Source organism: Puma concolor, chromosome C1, assembly GCF_028749965.1.
Source record: "Puma concolor isolate L17-30 chromosome C1, mPumCon1.1.hap2, whole genome shotgun sequence".
Classification (NCBI taxonomy): domain Eukaryota; kingdom Metazoa; phylum Chordata; class Mammalia; order Carnivora; family Felidae; genus Puma; species Puma concolor.
Window position 1 is genome coordinate 95,527,302 of NC_141674.1, and position 20,062 is coordinate 95,547,363.

General features: G+C 45.8%; 1 protein-coding gene across 1 annotated transcript; it reads right to left on the reverse strand.

Annotated features, from left to right (window-relative positions):
* Positions 1-3,521: 3,521 nt before the first annotated feature.
* LOC147578241 (pepsin B) lies at positions 3,522-12,600 on the reverse strand. Its single transcript, XM_086715181.1, has 9 exons — positions 12,545-12,600; positions 11,834-11,990; positions 10,133-10,250; positions 9,482-9,600; positions 8,607-8,806; positions 6,919-7,041; positions 5,005-5,152; positions 4,014-4,112; positions 3,522-3,829 (listed from the first exon to the last, which is right to left on the reverse strand). Exons 1-9 carry the CDS (start codon positions 12,598-12,600, stop codon positions 3,677-3,679), a joined length of 1,173 nt encoding a protein of 390 aa, XP_086571307.1. The 3' UTR covers positions 3,522-3,676.
* Between the last annotated feature and the right edge of the window lie 7,462 nt (positions 12,601-20,062).

Consider the following 20,062-nt stretch of genomic DNA (forward strand, 5'->3'; position numbering starts at 1 on the left):
TCTTACCATGTATCCGAAAGAGTGGCAAGGACTGGGGACATAGCAGGAGTCAAAATAACCTCTACTGGTCTGGAAGCTACAGAAGCAGTGCCCTGGCGTAAATGCATTCAGGGAATGCTTGACCTGCTGGAACACCCCCTCTAGGCCTCTGGAATGCTCTTTCTCTCAACCCACAGAGGACCTCAATCTTTACATTCTGGGATTAGAGCATGTATAAGAGAGAGAGAGAAAACAACAACCTGAAAAGTCAGGCCAAGGGAGAAATGGCATGGTAATATCCAAACCGAACCTTGGCGTGTCGAAGCTGGGGGCTGGATCTCTGCTCCCTGCTCTTTGCTGGAGAGGACCCCCGGGTACAAAGAAGAAGGGAAAGGGCTAGGGTCTTTGTGACTTAACAGCTCAAAGCAGCGCTGCCCCATCTCTGCTGCAGTCCAGCACAAAGGCCTCGGGACCCCCACTGTCTACATAAGGTCTGAGCCTGCAGGGGCCTCCTTATCTCTGTGAAACTGGAGTAGCTGTACAGGCAGAGTACCAGAAATCCAACCTAAGGCCTGCTTCCGGGTCTACATTTGTCCATTCCCAAGGGCCCCACGCAGCCTATTTTGTTGCCAGAGCCCCCACCTGCTGTGGCCAAGTTCAGTGAAATCATTACTCATGAAATCTTCTCAAAAAGATAATATTCTTCCGAACATGGCTTTGATGTGCTGGCACACAGAAGGAGGCCTCGATCAAAACCTCCCGTTAGGATGGCGTGGAGGGCAGTTCTGGCATTTCTGGTGACATTTTCATAGTAAGAGCAGAGTCAGAGTGGAGCTAAGAAGGGGGGAAGCCAAGAGCTCACTACTGTAGGTTGGCTCTAATTCTGGTTTGGTGAGTCAGATAGAAAGAGGTCTTTCATATCTGTTTAGATGTTTCAGCCGTGATCATGAGCCTAGGAAAATGGCCAGAGTTCTAGAGCAGAAGCTCTCTCAGGAACGAAGATGATGCATCTAGGGTTGAGTCTGTACAGATGCTGGCACCTGGGGAGCCCCAGCTGCGGGCTGCAGAGCAGCAGAGGACCCCTGCCAGCAGAGCCCTGTTCCTCAAATATCGGATCCTAGGTCTCTCCACTAAAGCCCAGTATGGGTCCCCTTGACTAGAGAATCAGGTCCAGACTTTTAGCAAGGCCCTGCCCGTCTGATCACAGCCCGCCTCAGCAGCCTCACTTCCTGCTATCCTCTCTGGGTACCTGTGTCCAGCCAGTTCACATTTCCTGCTGCTCTACGACTCCTCAAACTGTCTCCAGCCTCCGCGCTGCCCTATGCCAGTCTCTGCATGAGATGCCTTTCCTCACACTCTCTACCCAGTCAGTTCCTGCTCATACCTCAAGGAGAAATCTAACACGGTTTCCTTTGTGATCCCTTTCTTTTCCTGCCACTCTCAGGCACCATTCACCGTAACAGCCTTGATCTCACTTGTATTGTCATGAATCTGGTTGCATAGCAGGCATTTGCAACACATGTCAGATCTGGGGATTTAAAGAAAAAAATAATCATTCTGTTTCCTCCAGATCATAATCGAGTTGGGGAGGCAGATGTGCAATGGATAAAATACAGTGCACTCAATGGTGCACTGTCAGCAGCACAAAGTGCTGTGGGAGGAAGGAAGGGGGAGTAATTACCTCCATGTGGAGTGGGGGCTGGTAGGCAGGGGACAAGCAGAAAGATGTCTGGGATCAGGAAGATTTTGCTTACACAAATTGAGATTTTGATTAATTATTATGAATAAATTAATGATACTTCACCAGTGATGATGCCATGAGAAACAGTCAAATGGAAGGAAAACTCTAGAGCCTGTTTTACAATTATAACCCAAATATAGGCTGGGGTCCCATGTGGCCACTTTCTGCATGAATTCACATTTAAAAAAGCACATTATAACTGCCAAAAACAATTACAGGGGAATTCCAATCTTTCTACTCTTGAAGAACATTAAAAAGCCTCTAATTTGTAAGCACAGGCAACATTTCTCAAAATCTTTGTCCTACGTTCCCCTCCACAGATGTTGTTGTGAAACATTGCCACCAAGAAATTCCAAATTCCAAGTCTCTATTGTCACCTCCCCATCCATAGTGTCTATCCCTTCTCTCTTCCCCCTTACCTCCCCCCCCCTTTCTTAAAATGTCCATTACACCTCATTTCTTTTGCCTTTTTTGACCCACTGGGCGCGCTCTCTCTCTCTCTCTTTCTCTCTCTCTCTCTGTCTCTCCTGCACTCTCTTTCTTTTTTTCTCTCCCCAGTCCCCCAGTCTCTATCACATAAGATACAAGAATCAGACAGGCAAGATTTTTATTAGTGTGATGGGGACAGCATGATATACTGGCAGGTGGGAAACACACATATTAATCTTGTCCCCATCCTACAATGATAGACAATGTGGAATAGACTTCAAGCTGCGAGAAGCTTCTGTGAATTGCCAAAAAAGTCTGTATCTCCCATAAGAGAAACACAAGAAAGAAAAAGGAATGTCCAAAGTGCAGACATTAGTCTCCATAAGATAACATCGTATGTTGGTAGAGGGGAATGATGCGATGCTGTGGAGAAAGGCACACCTCCGTCCACCACCACCACCCATGCAAATCTGGACTGAGAATTCTTTGCATCTTTCTTCCCAGATACATCTTTCTAATTACATTTCTGGAAACAATTTTGAGTCCCAGAGCCACACCAGTTCTTAGCTCCCCAAAGGCAGCATTACTGCGGTCGAAGAACCCACTGCAGATGATTGCTCATAACCTACCGTGGAGGGCAAGTTCAGCTACTGGTCTTACTGCCATCAGAAAACCGCTCTGCAGCCAGAGGCTCTACTTGATAGAAAATCCCTAGGGAGCCAACGCCACGCCTCATTTATAATTGCATGCGTCCATGGCTTGCACATAGCAGACTTCATCACGTGGCAGCACAATAAAAGTATTTAATACCTTGAATCTGGATCTGATTTTAACACTAACTGTATGACTACCTGTCCACACCTCACTTTCTTCCACTGTAAAATGAGATGGGGTTTCTAAACTCAAAAGCAGTCAGGCCCAGGCAGGTAAAGTGCGTATGTGAGCAGCCTGAGAGCACCAGTAGTGATAGGGGGTCTGTGAAAAAATCAGATAATGTCAACATACATTAAAGCTGTGTTGCTAACCTACAAACAAAAACAACAACAACAAAACCTACTGTGTTGTCTGATCAGATTTGATTCAGCATTAGTTTGAAATGCTCACTAAGGTTTCTTTTTCTTCTCTAACATTCAAGAATGGAGAGGAGAATGTGTTGGAAGGGAGAGTGCTGGGAGTGCAGTTCGCCTCCGCCACAGTTCCTCATGTAGGTTCTACTGTGCCCTTAACGTCTGTGCTGTGGATCCTCACTCTGAGATCTCTGCTCCCCTGTTCTTGCCCATTAGTCAATTCACTGATTTCCCAAGGAGCTGGTGCTAACTTTCAATTTAGAATAAACTAAGCAGAACACAAGACATTTGGAAGGAACAGCAAAGACATTTGGAGATTATTAATTTATTATTTGCTGCAAGTAAGACTCTATTATTGCACAAAACGGTCAGACTAGCCTAAAATGCTGCTGTCGGCTGAGAGAGAAGGGCAATCCCCAGAGTCCTGCAGGGAGGGTGGAGACAGCTTCCTCTTACTAGTCTAGGCAGAGAGGGCAAAGCCCACCCTGTTGACGGCCATGTCGTAGACAGTGTAATATTCCCTGAGGAAGACATCTCCCAGAATCCACAGGGGCTGCCCATTGGGGGAGGGCAGGTAAGTGACTTCAATGCCAAGCGTGCAGTAGCCATTGTTCTGAAGAGACAAAGGACATGACAATATAACTAGTTGCATATAAAGGCTTTTCCCCACTGGAAGTTCCCATCCTATATTCCATGACACCTGCGGGGTCTCTGGCTTCTGGTTCACCCTCAGAATACCAGACACCTGTTTGGACCCATCCAATCCCATGTCCGTGGAGCCCAGAGTGCATACGTACGTTGAGGACATAGGTAGAGGGAGGCAGAGGTAAAGGAGACCCGCTGATGACGAAGGTGATGGTGGGCATGCTCTGTATGGAGTTGCAGTTGACCACAAACTGAGAGAGAGGAGAGGCAGAGCTGTAGCGTGCCAGGAGACGGGGGGCCCAGACAAAGGGCCCCAGTCCCCCTTTCCCTGTGAGACTTCCTTCCTGACCTTCCAGCAGAGGCTGTTTGAGAGCATGGAAAGCAAGGCCCGATTCCCAGGCACAACACTGACCAGGTGCTCTGCTTTCCTGGGTCTCCCTGAGCACATCTCAGGTTTGGGATGTGTTGGTATGGCCGTAAGGAGTTAGACTCATTCCAGAACAGATTTCTACCTTCAGAAAGTGCAACTTACAGAGAAGAAACACAGGCCCAGTCTGTATAAGCACGCTCTCACACAATTCATATCCCTGCTGTGTGCACCTGTCCACATACTCATCACACACACACACACACACACACACACACACACCCTGAGGAGCCAAGATTTGGTCTGACTAAACGAGACTCTTGCATGCTGGAGGAGCAAACTGCAGAAGTGTGTACAAGGGGAGGAGGGGTGGGGACGGGAGGCTGCTCAGATAAAAGCCAAAGGAGTATTTCTAGGAAAAAGAAATCTCGGTGGAATGGGGAAATGTGACATGCCTGCCTCTATTGGCACACGTCAAATGACACTGGCCACACCAAGGTGAAATGTGCTCCTAGGGCAGCAATGGAACAGCCGTCCCTCCTGACAACCATTCAGCCCATACTCACAGTCTGGTTGGTGTTACTCCCTCCCCTCACCCCTCCTTGCTTTGAGGGTTCATGCCTGAAAGGCCATGCTGTGTCCCCACCTGTTCTGTCCTGCCAGGGGCTCAGCTCCCCACAAATCCCTCCTCCTATCTCTCATGAACTCATTGCACTTAGGCTCCTGTGCTGAGGCTGCCTAGATGTGCAGAGGAATCTTGGCTTCTGGTTACTCACATCGCCGTTCTGATCTTGCTGGGCTCCTGTTGCCTTCACAAAGGAGTCCAAGTACTGCTGGGGAACAGTCAGTGGGAAGGTCCCCGTATCCACAATGCCCTGGCATCCCTGGGAGCAGAAGCCGGTGGCCTGGTTACCGATGAGAAACCTGAGGGGAACCCCAGTACAAAGACAGTCGAGCATTTCTGACACAAAGAAGTGCCTTTTTACCCTAACCTGCCAACCCTGCTCCTCTGAAGATATGCCTCTCCCCAAAACTCAGGACATACCTCGGAACTGCAATCCACGTAATGTGATTTTTGTGTCTTTGTGATTATCAGAGTAACATCCTCAGTCTTGCTCTGGTAACCACTCCAGCTCTGACTGAAAGCTCTGGGGAGGCAGGGAGCGTGTCTTGTCTTCTTTAATCTACCTATATGCGGCCCGGCACATAGTGCCAAAGAGCTAGAGCTGGGAATCACTTCAAAAATACACATTGGGCACCTACTATATACAAAGCATTCGTATAAGAATTATGGTGATATAAAGGTGAGTCAATTATATTCAATGTGTTTAAAGAACACGTTCTAATGGACATGTGACAACACCATACATTAAGCCACAGCTAACACCATAAGGCAGTAGCTGGTATTCTCCATAACGTGGTTCTATGTGATTCGGTCCCTGTTTCCTCATCCAGCTTTTTCTGCTACTCTACGCTTCCTCTTCAGTCCACGTATATTTTGGGTGTTTTTGGTGAACTAAGGCACTTGGACATAATGGTGAACAAGACAGACACAACAGAATTAACAGAAACACACAGATGGAGTTTGATTGCAGCCCTGGTGAGTGCTTGATCTAGTCTGGATGTGGGAGGCATTTAGTCAGATGAGGATTTTTCTGAGAAGAAATACTTAAAGTGTGAGTGAAATTGGTCCAAGTGAAAAGATCCCGTTATTCCAGGCACATGAAACTAGTTGTCAGACATCCAACTGCTCACCTGTCTCTCTACCCTTGCACTGGCCGGTTGCACTGTGACTTACCCAGAGATGAGGAGATACATATTAGGACGAAAGCTGGTAAGACTATGGGAATGAAAAAGAGACTGGGACCCTGAGAGGCCTTTTCAAGGGAGGTAATAATTCATCTGGGCTTAGAAGGATGTGCAAGGACACGAGGACCACTTCAGGTGTCATAGTCAAAAAAGAAGAAGCAAGAAAGTCATGGCGAGGTGCAAGAACATGGTCAGGTCCGTGCTGCACATCCGGAAGTGGTGGGAAGGCTGTTCTGATAGGTAGGGCTCAGCTGTTGGATGGTCTCAACTACTGGCCAAAGACATGTATCTTTATCTGGCAGTGATGGACATTTCCTGAAGGCTTGGGGTGTAGAAGTAACTGATTCATGATCGTGGGTTAGGGGATCAAATATGCTTGGGCTCAAATTTTGAAATGTGTGAAATGTGTGATTTTGGATAAGTTACTTAACCTCTGAGCCTTGATTTCTTTATCTATATAAAGAAATATACTGCTGACCACCTTATAGTGTTGTAGTGGAGATTACATGCAACAATATATTAAATAAATATTTAGTACATTGGGCACATAGAAAACACCCATGACAGCTATTACATTTCCTGATGAAGGAAGTGGTAAAGACTACGCTAATTGGGATAATGAAGCTTCCAGGAACAAAGATGTAGATTCACAGAGACCTAGGAATGACCAACCTGCTGACATGACAAGGCTCAGTGACCAAGTCAAAAAGTTCAGTCGAGAGCTAGATGCCAAAGTCTACTGAGCTCCAGGAATAATCAGCCTGAGGGTTTGCTGATTCTCTTTAAGGGGTTTATGCCATGATAAGAACAGGAAATAGAGTCACACTGGAGGGACACTCTAGGGGTGTCCATAATCCATAGGAACTTTCCTCTGTACTTACTCATCGATGGCAATCTGCCAGTACAGTTCCCGGGTGACAGGAGTCCAGACGATCTCACCAGAATAAAATTGGGTGTCCACACCTCCCAGGATGAGTTCTCCACCATACTCATAGGTTGGTTGGCTAGGGAGAAGAGGAGAAGAGCGTGAGTTCCCACAACACACATGGCCAGGCAGCCCCTCCCTCCCCTCTCAGTGTCCCTCTCTCCTTCAGACACAGTGGAACCAGAGGAAGAGGGGTACCATCCTCTGACCTGCTCTTCAGGCTCCGCCAGGCTTAAGGCACAAGGGAGAGGAGCCTCCTCGGAGGAACACCCAGAGTACCAGAGAACTGGAAACACAGACTATGCCCATAAAAGAGGCGATGGGATTGGAAACCAGGCCTGTGAAAACAAACTCTAAAAGCCTCCCAGGGACACCCTCCTGAGGACAAAGTGAGAACAAGAAGAAACCCCTCAGAGAGTACCTGGAGGGGCCTGACAGACAGAGATCTCAAGTGGGCAGTGATGGGGATGCTCCTGTCGTGCTCAGGTTGGTAACTAGACGGTGTTAAGAGGATTCAGGCCTCTTCTGTTCCCTAACCTGGGCCTGCCAGTCATTGAACATTTGGACTCAGGTTCCCTGAGGATCATTGTTTGGGGAAAAAATTAGTAAATAAAGTTCACCATGAAAGCTCAAGACCAGCAGAGTAGGATAGGTCTTGGATTTGTGACCAACATATTTGCATTTGAATCATGGCCTCACACCTACCAGTGAGTCAGTGAGTGACCTTGCTCAATAGTGACTACCTTTGAGCCTGCATTTCCTTCTGGCAAAAAGAAGTCAATAGAATTTTTGAAATAAGAATTGCTATGAGAACACTTTGGAAAGTCAGATGTGTATTGTAATTATCATTTCATTGTTGTTCTATTACCAAATGATCATCAGGCTAGTTCTATGGCTCTACTGTTGTTACAAATCTAATACAACAACTTCAAATTTTTTAATCAAACGGTGAGGGACTACAGTTCATTTTTTTTTTATTTTTTTAACGTTTTTATTTATTTTTGAGACAGAGAGAGACAGAGCATGAGCAAGGGAGGGGCAGAGAGGGAGACACAGAATCCGAAGCAGGCTCCAGGCTCTGAACTGTCAGCACAGAGCCCAACGTGGGGCTCGAACTCACGGAGTGTGAGATCATGACCTGAAGTCAGACGCTTAACCGACTGAGCCACCCAGGCTCCCCCAGTTGATTTTTTAAAAAAGAGTCATCTTATGACTTATGGCCTGAATTAAAAATTCTTCTAGTGCATTTAGGGGCACCTGAGTGGCTCAGTCAGTGAAGCATCCAACTCTTGGTTTCAGCTCAAGTCATGATCTCAAGTTCACAAGTTTGAGCCTGCATCGGGCTCTGTGCTGACAGTGTGGAGTCTGCTTGGGATTCTCTCCCTCTCTCTCTGTCCCTCCCTTTCTCATCTCTCTTTCTCTCTCTCTCAAATTAATAAATAACCTTTAAAAAATATTCTTCTAGTGTATTTAAATAAAATCCCCTGCAAAATGAAATAATAAATGTTCAGAAATGCATTGATTGCATATAGCAAGTTATACTTGTCAGGAAACTTTAAAACCTGGGCTCTGTGTGATGTTGACTTGTTGAAAGCCCCTACAGCAACTCATTTGCACCTACCCACCCAGGGCAAGGGTGCTCACCGAGAGAAGTAGAAGCTGAAGATGGGTCTGGTGAGCTGGCCCTGCTGCATCATGCTCTGAAGGACGGTTGGGCCATTCTGCACCGCCAGGTTGGGGTAGGCCATTCCCAGGATACCATCAAAGTATGAATAGTAGAAGGGGTAGTTGGGCTCATTCTCACTCATGCCAAACACCTGGTTGTGGATGACGATGTTCTGGACCTGGGACAAGCAGAAAGAAAAGATTCACAATTCAGGTGGACAAATCCTACATAGACTTAGGTGTCCAGGGAATGGAACCTAGACCCTTTTTTAGGGAGAAGAAGTTGGCTTCTTTCACGCTTAGCTCAATCCTAGGGTGGGGCACGGAAAATGAAGGGATGACAACATGACCCAACCATGTGTGTCTTGGAAAGAATGTGGGTGTTGGGGAAGTAGAGGCCATTGTTTTCTGGGGTGGCAGTTTTCATTTCCAAGGACAGTGTAAGGACAGTGGCTGGTTTTATATTGAACCGTCCACGTGCAAGAATGACATAGGACCCATGGGTGCTTGATGTAAAGAAAAGAAAATAGTGAAAGGAAGGTCTTCAAATATCCAGAGTGAAGTCATGTGGAGGAGGAAGCAGATGTGCTCCAGGTGGTTGAAGAGGACAGTTAAGACCAGGGAGCAAGGTCATGGGGAGGCACAATGTAAAGAGCCTGCAGCAGTCAGGACTGCTGTAGGGCTATCCCGGTCTTGGGAGAGAGGTTTAATTATATGGCCAGTGGTGTTCTTTCCAAGAATCAGCTTCTGGGAATTTGTACCTAATTAGTAATCATGAATATCGCTGACAGCTTAAGGCTCTAGAATAGGGGAGCCAAATGACAGACCCACAGGAGGATAAGAACAGCACTTACAGTCACAGTGTCATATCCCAGGAGCACAGTCAGGCTTCCAAAACCATAGGCCAGTGTATAGGTTTGCTCACTATTTCTGAAGGTGGAAGACGTTCTGGGGTTGAACTTGTTGTGATTGGCTGTGGAAAAACAGAATTAAATATTAGCAGCATTCGTGGCTCTCCAAAATACATATACAGCATTCGTGGCTCTCCAAAATACATGGCCTGGGACCATCAGACCAAGCCTGGGATTGGGCTTCAGCCTCAGACTCTGGGCTGAAGGCAATCAATAGCCCCAGAAAAGTCTGTCCCCTTGGGAAGCAGATGTTGCCCCAATTCCTTCCAACCTACCATTTCCTGAAGCATGGGTCAACTCAAAAGTGCCAGGAATTGGGGCCCACAGGAGAGAGCTGAGGAAAGGGATCGATAGAGAAAAGAATGGAAGCCCTGGTCTACTTCTTTCGCTTTCTAGAGATGCAGCACTTGTGAAATACAGACCAAGAGCAAGATTTCCAGATGTTCTGAATTTAAGGAGGCTGAGATCATGGATATGCACCAAGACTAGACTTGGTGCACCATCTAGACTTGGATGATGGGCTTGTGCTTAATCCTGACTCTGCGTCGCCCTCTGCTCCTATCCGTGGGTGGGCGGTGATGGTGGTATACTCACAACAGGCCTGGCTCTGGCAGTAGGTGGAGGGCACCCACAGGTTGGATGAACCCGTGTCAAAAAGGATCAGGAAATTTTGTGGTGGTGTCCCAATGCTGATCTCTCCAAAGTAGTAATTCTGCAAAGAACAGTTTATCACCTGTATTAAGCAGCCAAATCTTGTCCTAAGAATAGGGAAGAAGTTGACTCACTAAAAGCCACATTTTTCCCAAATAATTTCCTTGGGGGAGTAAGTAGCTTCTCCTCCAACAGGTTCTTCTTTCCATCTGGAGTCAGATTCTCTCAATATTCCCCACTTTTGTCCCTAATTGCAAACCTTTGACTAGCTGAGTCTGGCAAGACAATTTCTTCTTCCAAACTGTTTTCTACTTTGTATCAGGTGATACCTCCATGGATTTACCATTTTACGCCCGAACATGCAAAGCTGGAGAAGCAATCACTTTCTCCTTTCCCAGTGTTCATCCACTGTTGCAGGGAGTATGGCCGGAGTTGCAAAAGATGAGTCCGTAAACAAAGCGCAGTTAAGTGAAGGTCCTCATACTCGAGTCGGAATGAGGCCCCAACTCCAGAATGAAGCTTCTTTTTATTAGGATAATTGCTAAAGGCTACGTGCATAAAGTCAGCTAAGCAAGTGTGTTAATGAATCTAATGGTTTAGCTTTTCAAGGTTGAATTTCAAGTTAATTGGTTTCTATAACACTAGGAAGGGTCAGGTGTGAAGGAGGATCCGGCCCTGGACAATGTTAATGTCTCTAGTCATTCCTTAGGAGTTGCAGCCACATTCAGCTGTGTAAACATGTCCTAAGACCTTGCACCTTCTCTAGCCATTCCCTTTTGAAGTCTTTTCCTTTGATGCTGTCTCCTACGTCTCCCACAACCCATCTTCCCCACATCTCTCTCCCTCTCTCTCTCTCTCTCTCTCTCTCTCTCTCTCTCACACACACACACACACACACACACACACACTGATGTCCCTTTTTCTCTTCCAGTGTTAAGTATTTCCCCACCATTCTTCTCCCTCTGGTCACATAGTAGCCAAGGTGCCAGGAAATCAAAAATGAGGGTAGCATGGAAATCAAGAGAACTTCACTGAGACACAATTTGAGTTCTCAGCGAATTTTGGCCAGTCATGTCACTGCCCTGCCTCTTTATCTACTATCTATAGAAAGTGGAATTCGAAATAGGAGATCCCTAGATCTGACACTCATGTAACATCTCACTAAAAACAGTCCATGGGACACCAGTGTGTTGAGATGCCCTGAGCAGACACTGCAGTCTCAAGAACACGCAAATACTTGTTCTGAGCACCAGTGTATGTTCCCAAATGGGGAGCTACATAGCATCTGGAGCTACTGGAGATTTTGCCTGGCCGCTTTGCCTGTGCTTTCCCTCTTTCCCCTACAGCTCATCACTAGGACTTCCTTTCGATTGCTCAATTGACTGGAACATGGTCATTCGGAATCTCCTAACCATGTAAATGGAGCTTTAGAGAGTGAGCCAGTAATGACAGGAAAGAAGGAAGGAGAGGGAATATGATAGTGTTAAATGGTACCAACTCATAACTTCTCCGGATACTTTCCTGAGGAAGGAGAGACTTGGGTTTAGTAAAAAGTCCAAAATCAGAGCTAATGAGAGGTCTAAATGAGTATCTGAGAATAGTTATCAGCCAAGAGTTATGGACCCCACCTCGACCCTCACTTACATCCAGGTAGTTGGTGAAGGGCTCATAAGCAACAGCATCATTATTGAAAAGATACTTGGCACCTGGATCAACCTTTGGGTGGTTCTTCAGGAAAGTCTGTAGTACACCCTGCTCTTCCATCACCTGGCGGATGGACTTGCCTTTCTTCAGAATGATTCTGCAGAGAATAGGGCAAAAGGAGTGACCTTCACCTTCCCCATGAAAGCAATGCCTTCATTGATCTGATGTGGGTTTTCAAACCTTCTTATATTCTACCCAAGAAGAGCCTCTTATAAGAAATCCTCCTGGATTTTAGTGAGTTCTGACCACTGCAGTCACTCCAGCATTTCCAGCATGAAAATGCACTGCAATATGTATTTGGGGTTTTCTGCTTACATATGGCTTACGCAGAATAAATTTCCATTTATCCAAAGTCCCTCCTGTAAACTAGGGACATATATCCTGTATCCCTTTTTCTTAGCCAACAAAACACCAACCCACCTTTAATCTCACAACACACACACACACACACACACACACCATCCATCCACCCATCCATCCACCCATCCATCCATTGTAAGTCTTCACTCCCTGTGGTTTTTGCGTACATGTATCATGACACAATCTGACTGCCTTTCCATGAGATCTATAGGGGAAGGCCTTTGCTCTACCCTAGCTTGTGATTCTCCCTCAGGGCTGGAATTTACGATAAAGCTGAATCCCCATACACACCTTTCCACACCCTCCGAGAGGTGTAGACAAACCAACACCAAGACCAGGATCTTCATTGTGCTGATCTCAATGGCCCAGAGACACGTAGGACACAGTGGCAGACCCAAGGGTTGGGACACACAGAGAGAGATTGGATCTCTCTTTTATACCTCCATCTCCCTGCACTTTTCACCTCTAGGCACGTAGGCTTCTTAACCTTTACACCAGCTTGTGGCCCTACACGTTCATTGATTCTGTTTGTTTTTCCCTTTGGAAATATCATGGCCTTTAATATTCTCTCTGTTGGCAATTTAAAAAGCTATTAGTGGCTTTGTTGATGGAATTCACAGATTAGGATGTGATAGCAAATGTGAAATACACTGGGGACAAGGGATCCTGGTGCCCACATCTACTGGGAAATGGGTGCTGGCAACTTCTGCCAAAACAATGGAACAATTTGTGCTTTGACTCCAAAGTCCATGTGCTTTTGGGAGATTTACAATAGACTCTCCACTTCTTCCCCTTTTCCTTCTTGTTCCTCTCATCAGACTCATCTATAGTCTCCTGAATGCGATTCACACTGATCTTTATTTTCTATTTCTTAGTTCACAATTAGCCAACACTTATGGAATATCTACTCTGTGCTCACCTCTGTGCTAAGCTCTGGGAGCACAAAATAAAATCAGAAATGGTCCTTGTATGCAAAGTCGGCATCCTGTCAAATGATGACAGCCTAGCATTCACATATGTGTTGAGTGAACAAGAGGGAGAAGAACAGTATGATGAAGCAAGCAGAGACAAGGAGTGATAGCTTCTGGAAGGATGGAAAAGCCTTCAGAGAAGAGGTAACATCTGAGGAAGGATCTTGCCAGATGGTAGTTGAGAAAGCAAGGAAAGTGGAAAATCCACTGGCGGCAGAAGCAAAGCCTGGACAACGGCACCCAGGAGTGAAGTGATGTGATGAAATCAGAGAACATCGTGACCAGCGTGGCCAGAAGAGCAATTTTCAGCGTGGCTCCTCGGAAGCCAGGACCCAGCCCAAGAACCTGCACTGGGTCTGAGCGGTCCTCATCATGCTAACTGTCGCTCTGGAAATTATTTTCTACTCAGGACCCATCGCAATGGAAAGGCCTGTAATGCTAAAATCGGAATACTCTTGATTCTGCAAAACTGTATTAAAGCAGTGTATGTTCAGTATCCACAGTATTTTAACTTCTAGTCCATTGAACTATTTGTTATCATGCTCCATACTGACGGAGCACACCTTTGAGCACCCGGATCAAACTCCTGGAGCACAGCACTAGGTGTCTACACAGACGTGACCAGATGGTGAGGCAGACCCGGTATGCCATGCTAAGCAACATGGACTGTATTCCATAAAGAGTTAAGGAACCATTAATTTTTTTAATCCTGGAAATGACACACTTAATACCTTCTATACACACTTTACTAGCTTCTAGATTGTAGTGTTTTAGAAGCATGTGGTAAAAGTAGCCAGTTTATAAAATGATTCCCTACATAAAGTTGTAGAGGCAGGAACTTTGTCATGAAGCTACTCCTGAAGCCTCTGGGCTATGCACAAAGCCAAAGAGTCTCCAATTTCATATCTATGATTTAATGTTTCCTTATAGAAAGAAATTCTTAAACAGAAACTTGAAGTTCTACAGAAGATATGCTTATAACAATAACTCTCACTTATTGGCTTGCACTGGACACAAATTTAACTTAACCATTGTAACACCCTTAGAGGCTGATTCAACTACCCCCATGATCACATAGTTAATAAAAAAACAGGGCTGGGATTTCAAGTCTGGTTTGTCTGAACTCAACCTGTATCTCAGCACAGACCCTCCTCCAAGCCCAGGGCGCTTATGCTCTCTCTGCTTCAATGTGCATGAAACTGTCGACTTTAACAATAATAATAGAGATTTATATTTGATTGAATTTTCTGTACAAAAATATTCTAATTGCTTTTCTTCCATTCTCCTAGTTTTTCTTCCCACCTGCAGAGAAAATGTAACTCTGTATGCTGCTGCCCCCTGGTGGCAATATTCCTAACTCAACAAAAACAGGGTTTGGGAACCTTTTATGTAACTCTTCAAAGTCAAATGAGAAAGTGACAACAGCTCCTAACATGGTGTCCACAGATCACCTTCCTGTGCGGAGACAACCGGTGCCCGCTCACTAGTCATGCCCGTGGAGCTCGAGTCCTGCCCCCTTGCCCATCCGCGTCAAACCTTGCCAGGCGTTCCTGGGACTTGATCGTACATCTGTGCCCCTGGCCAGCTGCCATTCCTTAACACTCCAGGCTCCCTTACTGCACTTACCAAGGCTTCTTTGCAGTGAGATAGTAGTACATGAGCTCTCAGAGTCTGTTTCCTCAGCATGAGATGAAATGTCAGTGAAGCACAGACCAGCCACTGGCTGCTCCCAGAGGTACATCACTAAATGTACTAAGTGTCATCACTAAAATGTCACTAAAATAGACATTTAGACCAAAGCTTCTGAGAATCCAATATGAAAACCTTGGGTGTTAGCATCTCAAATGTGTGTAAGTGTCCCGGGAAAGTGGGAAATAATTCTCAAAAGAAATGGCTCCAAGACAGGATTTCAGGGCTGACACAGATGATGTTACAGAAGCTTTGTTTATATGCATCCTATCATCTTGTAAGAAAAAAAACGAATTCCTACCTTTTAGCCCTTTTGTGTGATTGGATTTCAAGTCTAAATGTCTTCAGTATAGGATCCTAATCTGTTGTTGAACATTTTTCTGACACTTGAGCTCAAGGAGAGGGATACTGGATCTAAGAAATCTCTGGGTGGGATGACAGACACAGCAGGTGCAAGGAGTCACCTTGGTCCTTTTCCGCCTATAGGTGTCTTTCTACAGCCTCAGCATATGTGTCTTTAGGTAGCTGAACCCCACCCTCATCTTGGGTTTCTCCCTACTGTAGGTTTAAATCTGTAGCTGCAGTAGTGAAACCATGGTGATACATGAACAGTGTGGACGCCAAGGGCAGGTTGCCCCCAAATATGCCATTTTGACATATTGATTATTTTAAATAAAAGTTACTTAAGCAACTGCTGGTAGAAGGAAATTCAGATCCCCCTCTGTCCCCCTGAGAGCAGGAAACCGATCTCCTGTATTAAAAGTACCCTCCCTACGGGCACCTGAGTGACTCAGTCCACTGGGCGTCTGACTTCGGCTCAGGTCATGATCTCGCGGTCCATGAGTTTGGCCGCACGTTGGGCTCTGTGATGACAGCTCAGAGCCTGGAGCCTGTTTCAGATTCTGTGTCTCCCTCTCTCTCTGTCCCTCCCCCGCTAACGCTCTGTCCTTCTCTGTCTCTGAAAAATGAACAAACCTTAAAAAAAAATTTTTTTTAAATACCCTCCCTGTACTAAGAAGTATAAGGAAATCCTTATCACCAGAGATAGGGACTTTAAAGGTGAGAAAGCTGTAAAAACAAACTTTGTTATTTTTTCCAATCTATTACCTCAGCCTGAATTCTGCTTACAAGTCTCTAAGGCTTCTGAACACCTGCTTTCTTTATCCTATCAGTCCCTCACAACCTTACTTTCTCACTCTAAAATGGACAGACACTGCCTGCCTTGATCATTTCTTTAGGTTTCAATCTCATTATTAGGCCCCCAATAGACTTAATGAAACTTTGAGTTTTTTACTTCTGTAAATCTGTTTTATGTAAATTTGATTCTCAGTCCAATGGAAGACTTGGAATGGTAGAGAAAGAATTGTCCCTTCCCAAAAGCAGAAAGAAGATAATTCTGTCTTATCTACTTTGCGGCTGTATATGTATATATATGTATCACCCTCTAACCTGTTTATTTTTTCTGAAAAAAAGCACATGATGCTTTACCCTGGCATGTACCAGACTGCACATTCTCAGGAGCAAAAACACAAACAAAATTTTGCTCCATTTAATACCTTCTTGCCTCGATTTAGGACAGACTCAAAGGACACTTATTATCCTGGGTATGTCTCCTCTTTCCTGGAGTGCTTCAACAAACAGCAATAGGAAAGGACGTACCACGGAGAGGCTCCATCCAAACCACGCCAGCTCAATGAGAAACCATCCGTCCATCTTTAAAGAGCCAACCCCTTACCTTCCGGATCTCTGGCATTGTAGAATTCGAATTCACAGTGGTTCATTCAGTCAATGTTTATAAACGTGCCAGGCACTTTTAAGGGTTCCCGAGGTTTTGCTTAGTTAAACCCATCACGCAAGGCTCCTCGTTCCTTGGACCCTACACTCTAGAGTCCAGACAGATGAGAAGTAAATAAACATGAAAACATCAATGGTAATTAGGACGGTTACTACAATTAAGTAGTCGGACAGTGGCGCTTCTGAGAGTGAACTTATTAATTACATCAAAACAGTAGCCACAAGCTAGGACTGTCACGGGCACACCGGGCAGTGTGGTGAGCTGGCGATGTGCTATGAAGACAGTAACCGGGTGATTGGATGGATGGCGCTGTTTTGGCAAGGATGTCCAGAAAGGTCTTTAGGGGAACAGACACGTGATCTGAAGTCTGAGTGACAAGATGGTGCCAGGCCTGTGAAGATGTGGGCCCTGGGAAGCCCAGGGCTTCCCAGGCAGCAGGAACAGCAAATGGGAAGGCTGTAAGCTGGGAAGGAACCGGTGGGCAGAATGAAGAGAGAGGCTGGTGTGGCGAGGGTGTGCTCAGCAAGGAGGAACTGAACACAGGAGGAAGACCAGGGCTGAGCACGTGGCCCTCGTAGACCAAGTGCTTCAGGAAGTCATTCAGCATGTGTGCAACTGTGGGGCAGAGGGTCAAGGTCTTTGCCTGGCTCATGAGAAATACAAGGATCAGAGAGTGGGTGTAACTTTCTCAAGGTTGCATGAAGGAAGTGAAAATGTTGACTCTTGGCCCCCATGTCCGTCCTAAGTGCTGTTTCCAACACAACAAAGAGTGTTGGGCAATTTTCTTGGAAAATGTTTCTAAGTCTCCGTGTTCCTTTCTTTAAAATGTGTATAATAATAGAATCCATCTGATAAGGTTGTAAAGATAGAGATAAGGTAGAGAAGCATCTAACACAGTACCTATAACATAATAATAATAAACTTTCAATCCATGTGAGCTATCATAATTCTGGGGGTGCTGGGTTTTTTTTTTTTTTAAGAGGAACTTTGGATTAATTCTACAACTACGTATTAAATGCCTAATGCATCCACATCATGGCAGCTAGACCTATGAGTAACATGGAGGAATCAAACACATAATCTTTGTGCTTGAGAAGTTTACCAGCTCTTCTCAGAGATTTGTCAAGTAGAAAACAATTCCTAGCATGACAGCAGCAGAGGAAGGTGACAGAGAGTAGCTGTGCATGCAAACATTGACAGCATCCCTGAGACGAGGCTCCTCTGGGGTGGGCTTCAGCCGGGCCACACCGGCAGCGACGAGCCAGGAAGACCAGAGGTGGAGGGCTCTCATTAGAATACTGACCCAGACAATACTCCTTCCTTGCAGCTGTCCACTGACAAGGACTTCAGAAAGCACCGGAACCGCGTGGCCTACCTAAGCCTGTTTTATAACTGAGGAGCTGTGACTGCGTTCACGCGGTCCTCCTGACCACAGATCCAGGACTGAGGACGGAGTCGCTCTTCCCCCTGCACTGCTGTGCTCTCTCCTCTGCCAGCATGGGGCCCGGGGAGGGAGAGGGCTCATAACTACCGTGTGAGAGGAAAAAGACCGCTGCAGAGCTCTGTCTCCATGTGCTGGTTTGTCGTGTGCATCCGTACGTAGACGGGCCTGGGGGTTCCTGCCGAGTGTTCAGTGGGGTGGCTCCACTTTACCGACCTACTCGTGGGTCCCTGTCCTCACGCTCTCGTTCCCAGGTTCCAGTCTTATGTATTCTACCGCTAGCATTGGGAAGAAGGGCTGTTGGCCTCTACACATCAAGGACTAGAATGGGTTTTGGGCTTGCTTGGGCTTCTACTTGAACTTGCTGCATACAGAGGGATATTTAAAGGCAGGGTAAAACATGTTTTAAGAGTGCATCTAAGTTTCTGAGTTCCTGGCATGGACTGGCCAAGTCTGGATTTCTTTGCCTTTCCCAACTGATGCATATTTCACAGAACCAAAAATTCCCCACTTCCCATTACATCATCTGTTTCATCAGTCAGTCCTTGTATAAGTTGAGTCTGAGTGGCAAGGACTGGGGACACAACAGGAATCAAACTAAGCTCCTTTACTGGCTCCTTAGACAGGCCTGAAGTATGCAGAGGCCTCCCCATGAGGCTAGTGGATTGAGTCTACTCTCTCATCTGAGTGATTCCCTGAAGCCTTCCAAATTAGTCTCGGGATATAAAGGTCAGAACTCACAGCAGCCACATTCAAAGTACTTATCTAGACATTCTGTTCTGAGAAGCCCTTTCCTTCCAATACTGACTGAAATAACTCCTTCAGGATCGGCACTAAGTGTGGTCCACTTTGTCTTTTAATTGAAAGGTCGTTAGTGCCCACTTAGTAATTAGCAGCAAGGTGACAAGTCTGCATGTGTCTGAATACCAAAGACCCGAGAAGGTGCCAATGACTACAGAAAATCTTTAGTACTAGTATGACAATGGTCTCTGAATTTTCAGCCCAGGATTTGAGTGTGAATGCAATCAATTCAAGTTGGAAGGGAGATCCAATTATTTGCCATCCTTGGGCTAGACTATTGGAATCCTTCTCCAGCGATTTCCAAGGATGGAATAGAATTGAGTATTTGCTTTGGGGCTGTGGGAAAGATGATAGCACACACTTCAGAACCCAAAAAGGAAATTCAGATCGATTTTTTTTTAATGAAAAGTGTTCCACAGCCATTTTCCCCAGGCTGCTTGTGCTCAGAGCTGTGAGGGACCAGGATATTGGATCTCAAGAGTAGAAGGATAGCAAGAGGAGAGAGATTAGAGAATGACAGAGTTTTCCTCAGGGTATTGTAATTCCTGAATTAGTCGTGTCAGTTATGTCATAGTACGTCCAGAAGCCAGCCTCACACACGTAAGGACCGGAGACTGGGACAGAGACTGAGGATCAGAAGTGCTGAGCCAGAAAGTCCTCCCATAGGGAACCCTAAGATGAGCTTCTGTGCAGAGAAACCATTGTTTCTCCAGTACTTTTTGACATATTCCTGAAGAAGATTTTACAGGCATTATTGCCTTGCCAATCGTTGTCTTACTGGATTAACAAAATCCCCCAAGAGAAAGCCGCTTTCCCAAAAAACAAACTCTCCCCAATCCCCTCCCTCTATCCCCTCTGCCTATGATTTGAGCCTTTTCTTGGTTACAGAGTTGAAATGATGCGTGCCACTTTGATCCTTGGATTCCACATGCAGGGGACTGTTGTATCCTGAACATCTGTCCTGTTACCGTGGAAGTCATAGGTCATCACACTGATGAAATCAAGGATCCTTTTTAAAAATTTTAATGTTTACTTATTTTTGAGAGAGAGAGAGAGAGACAGAGCATGAGCAGGGGAGGGGCAGAGAGAGAGGGAGACACTGAATCCAAAGC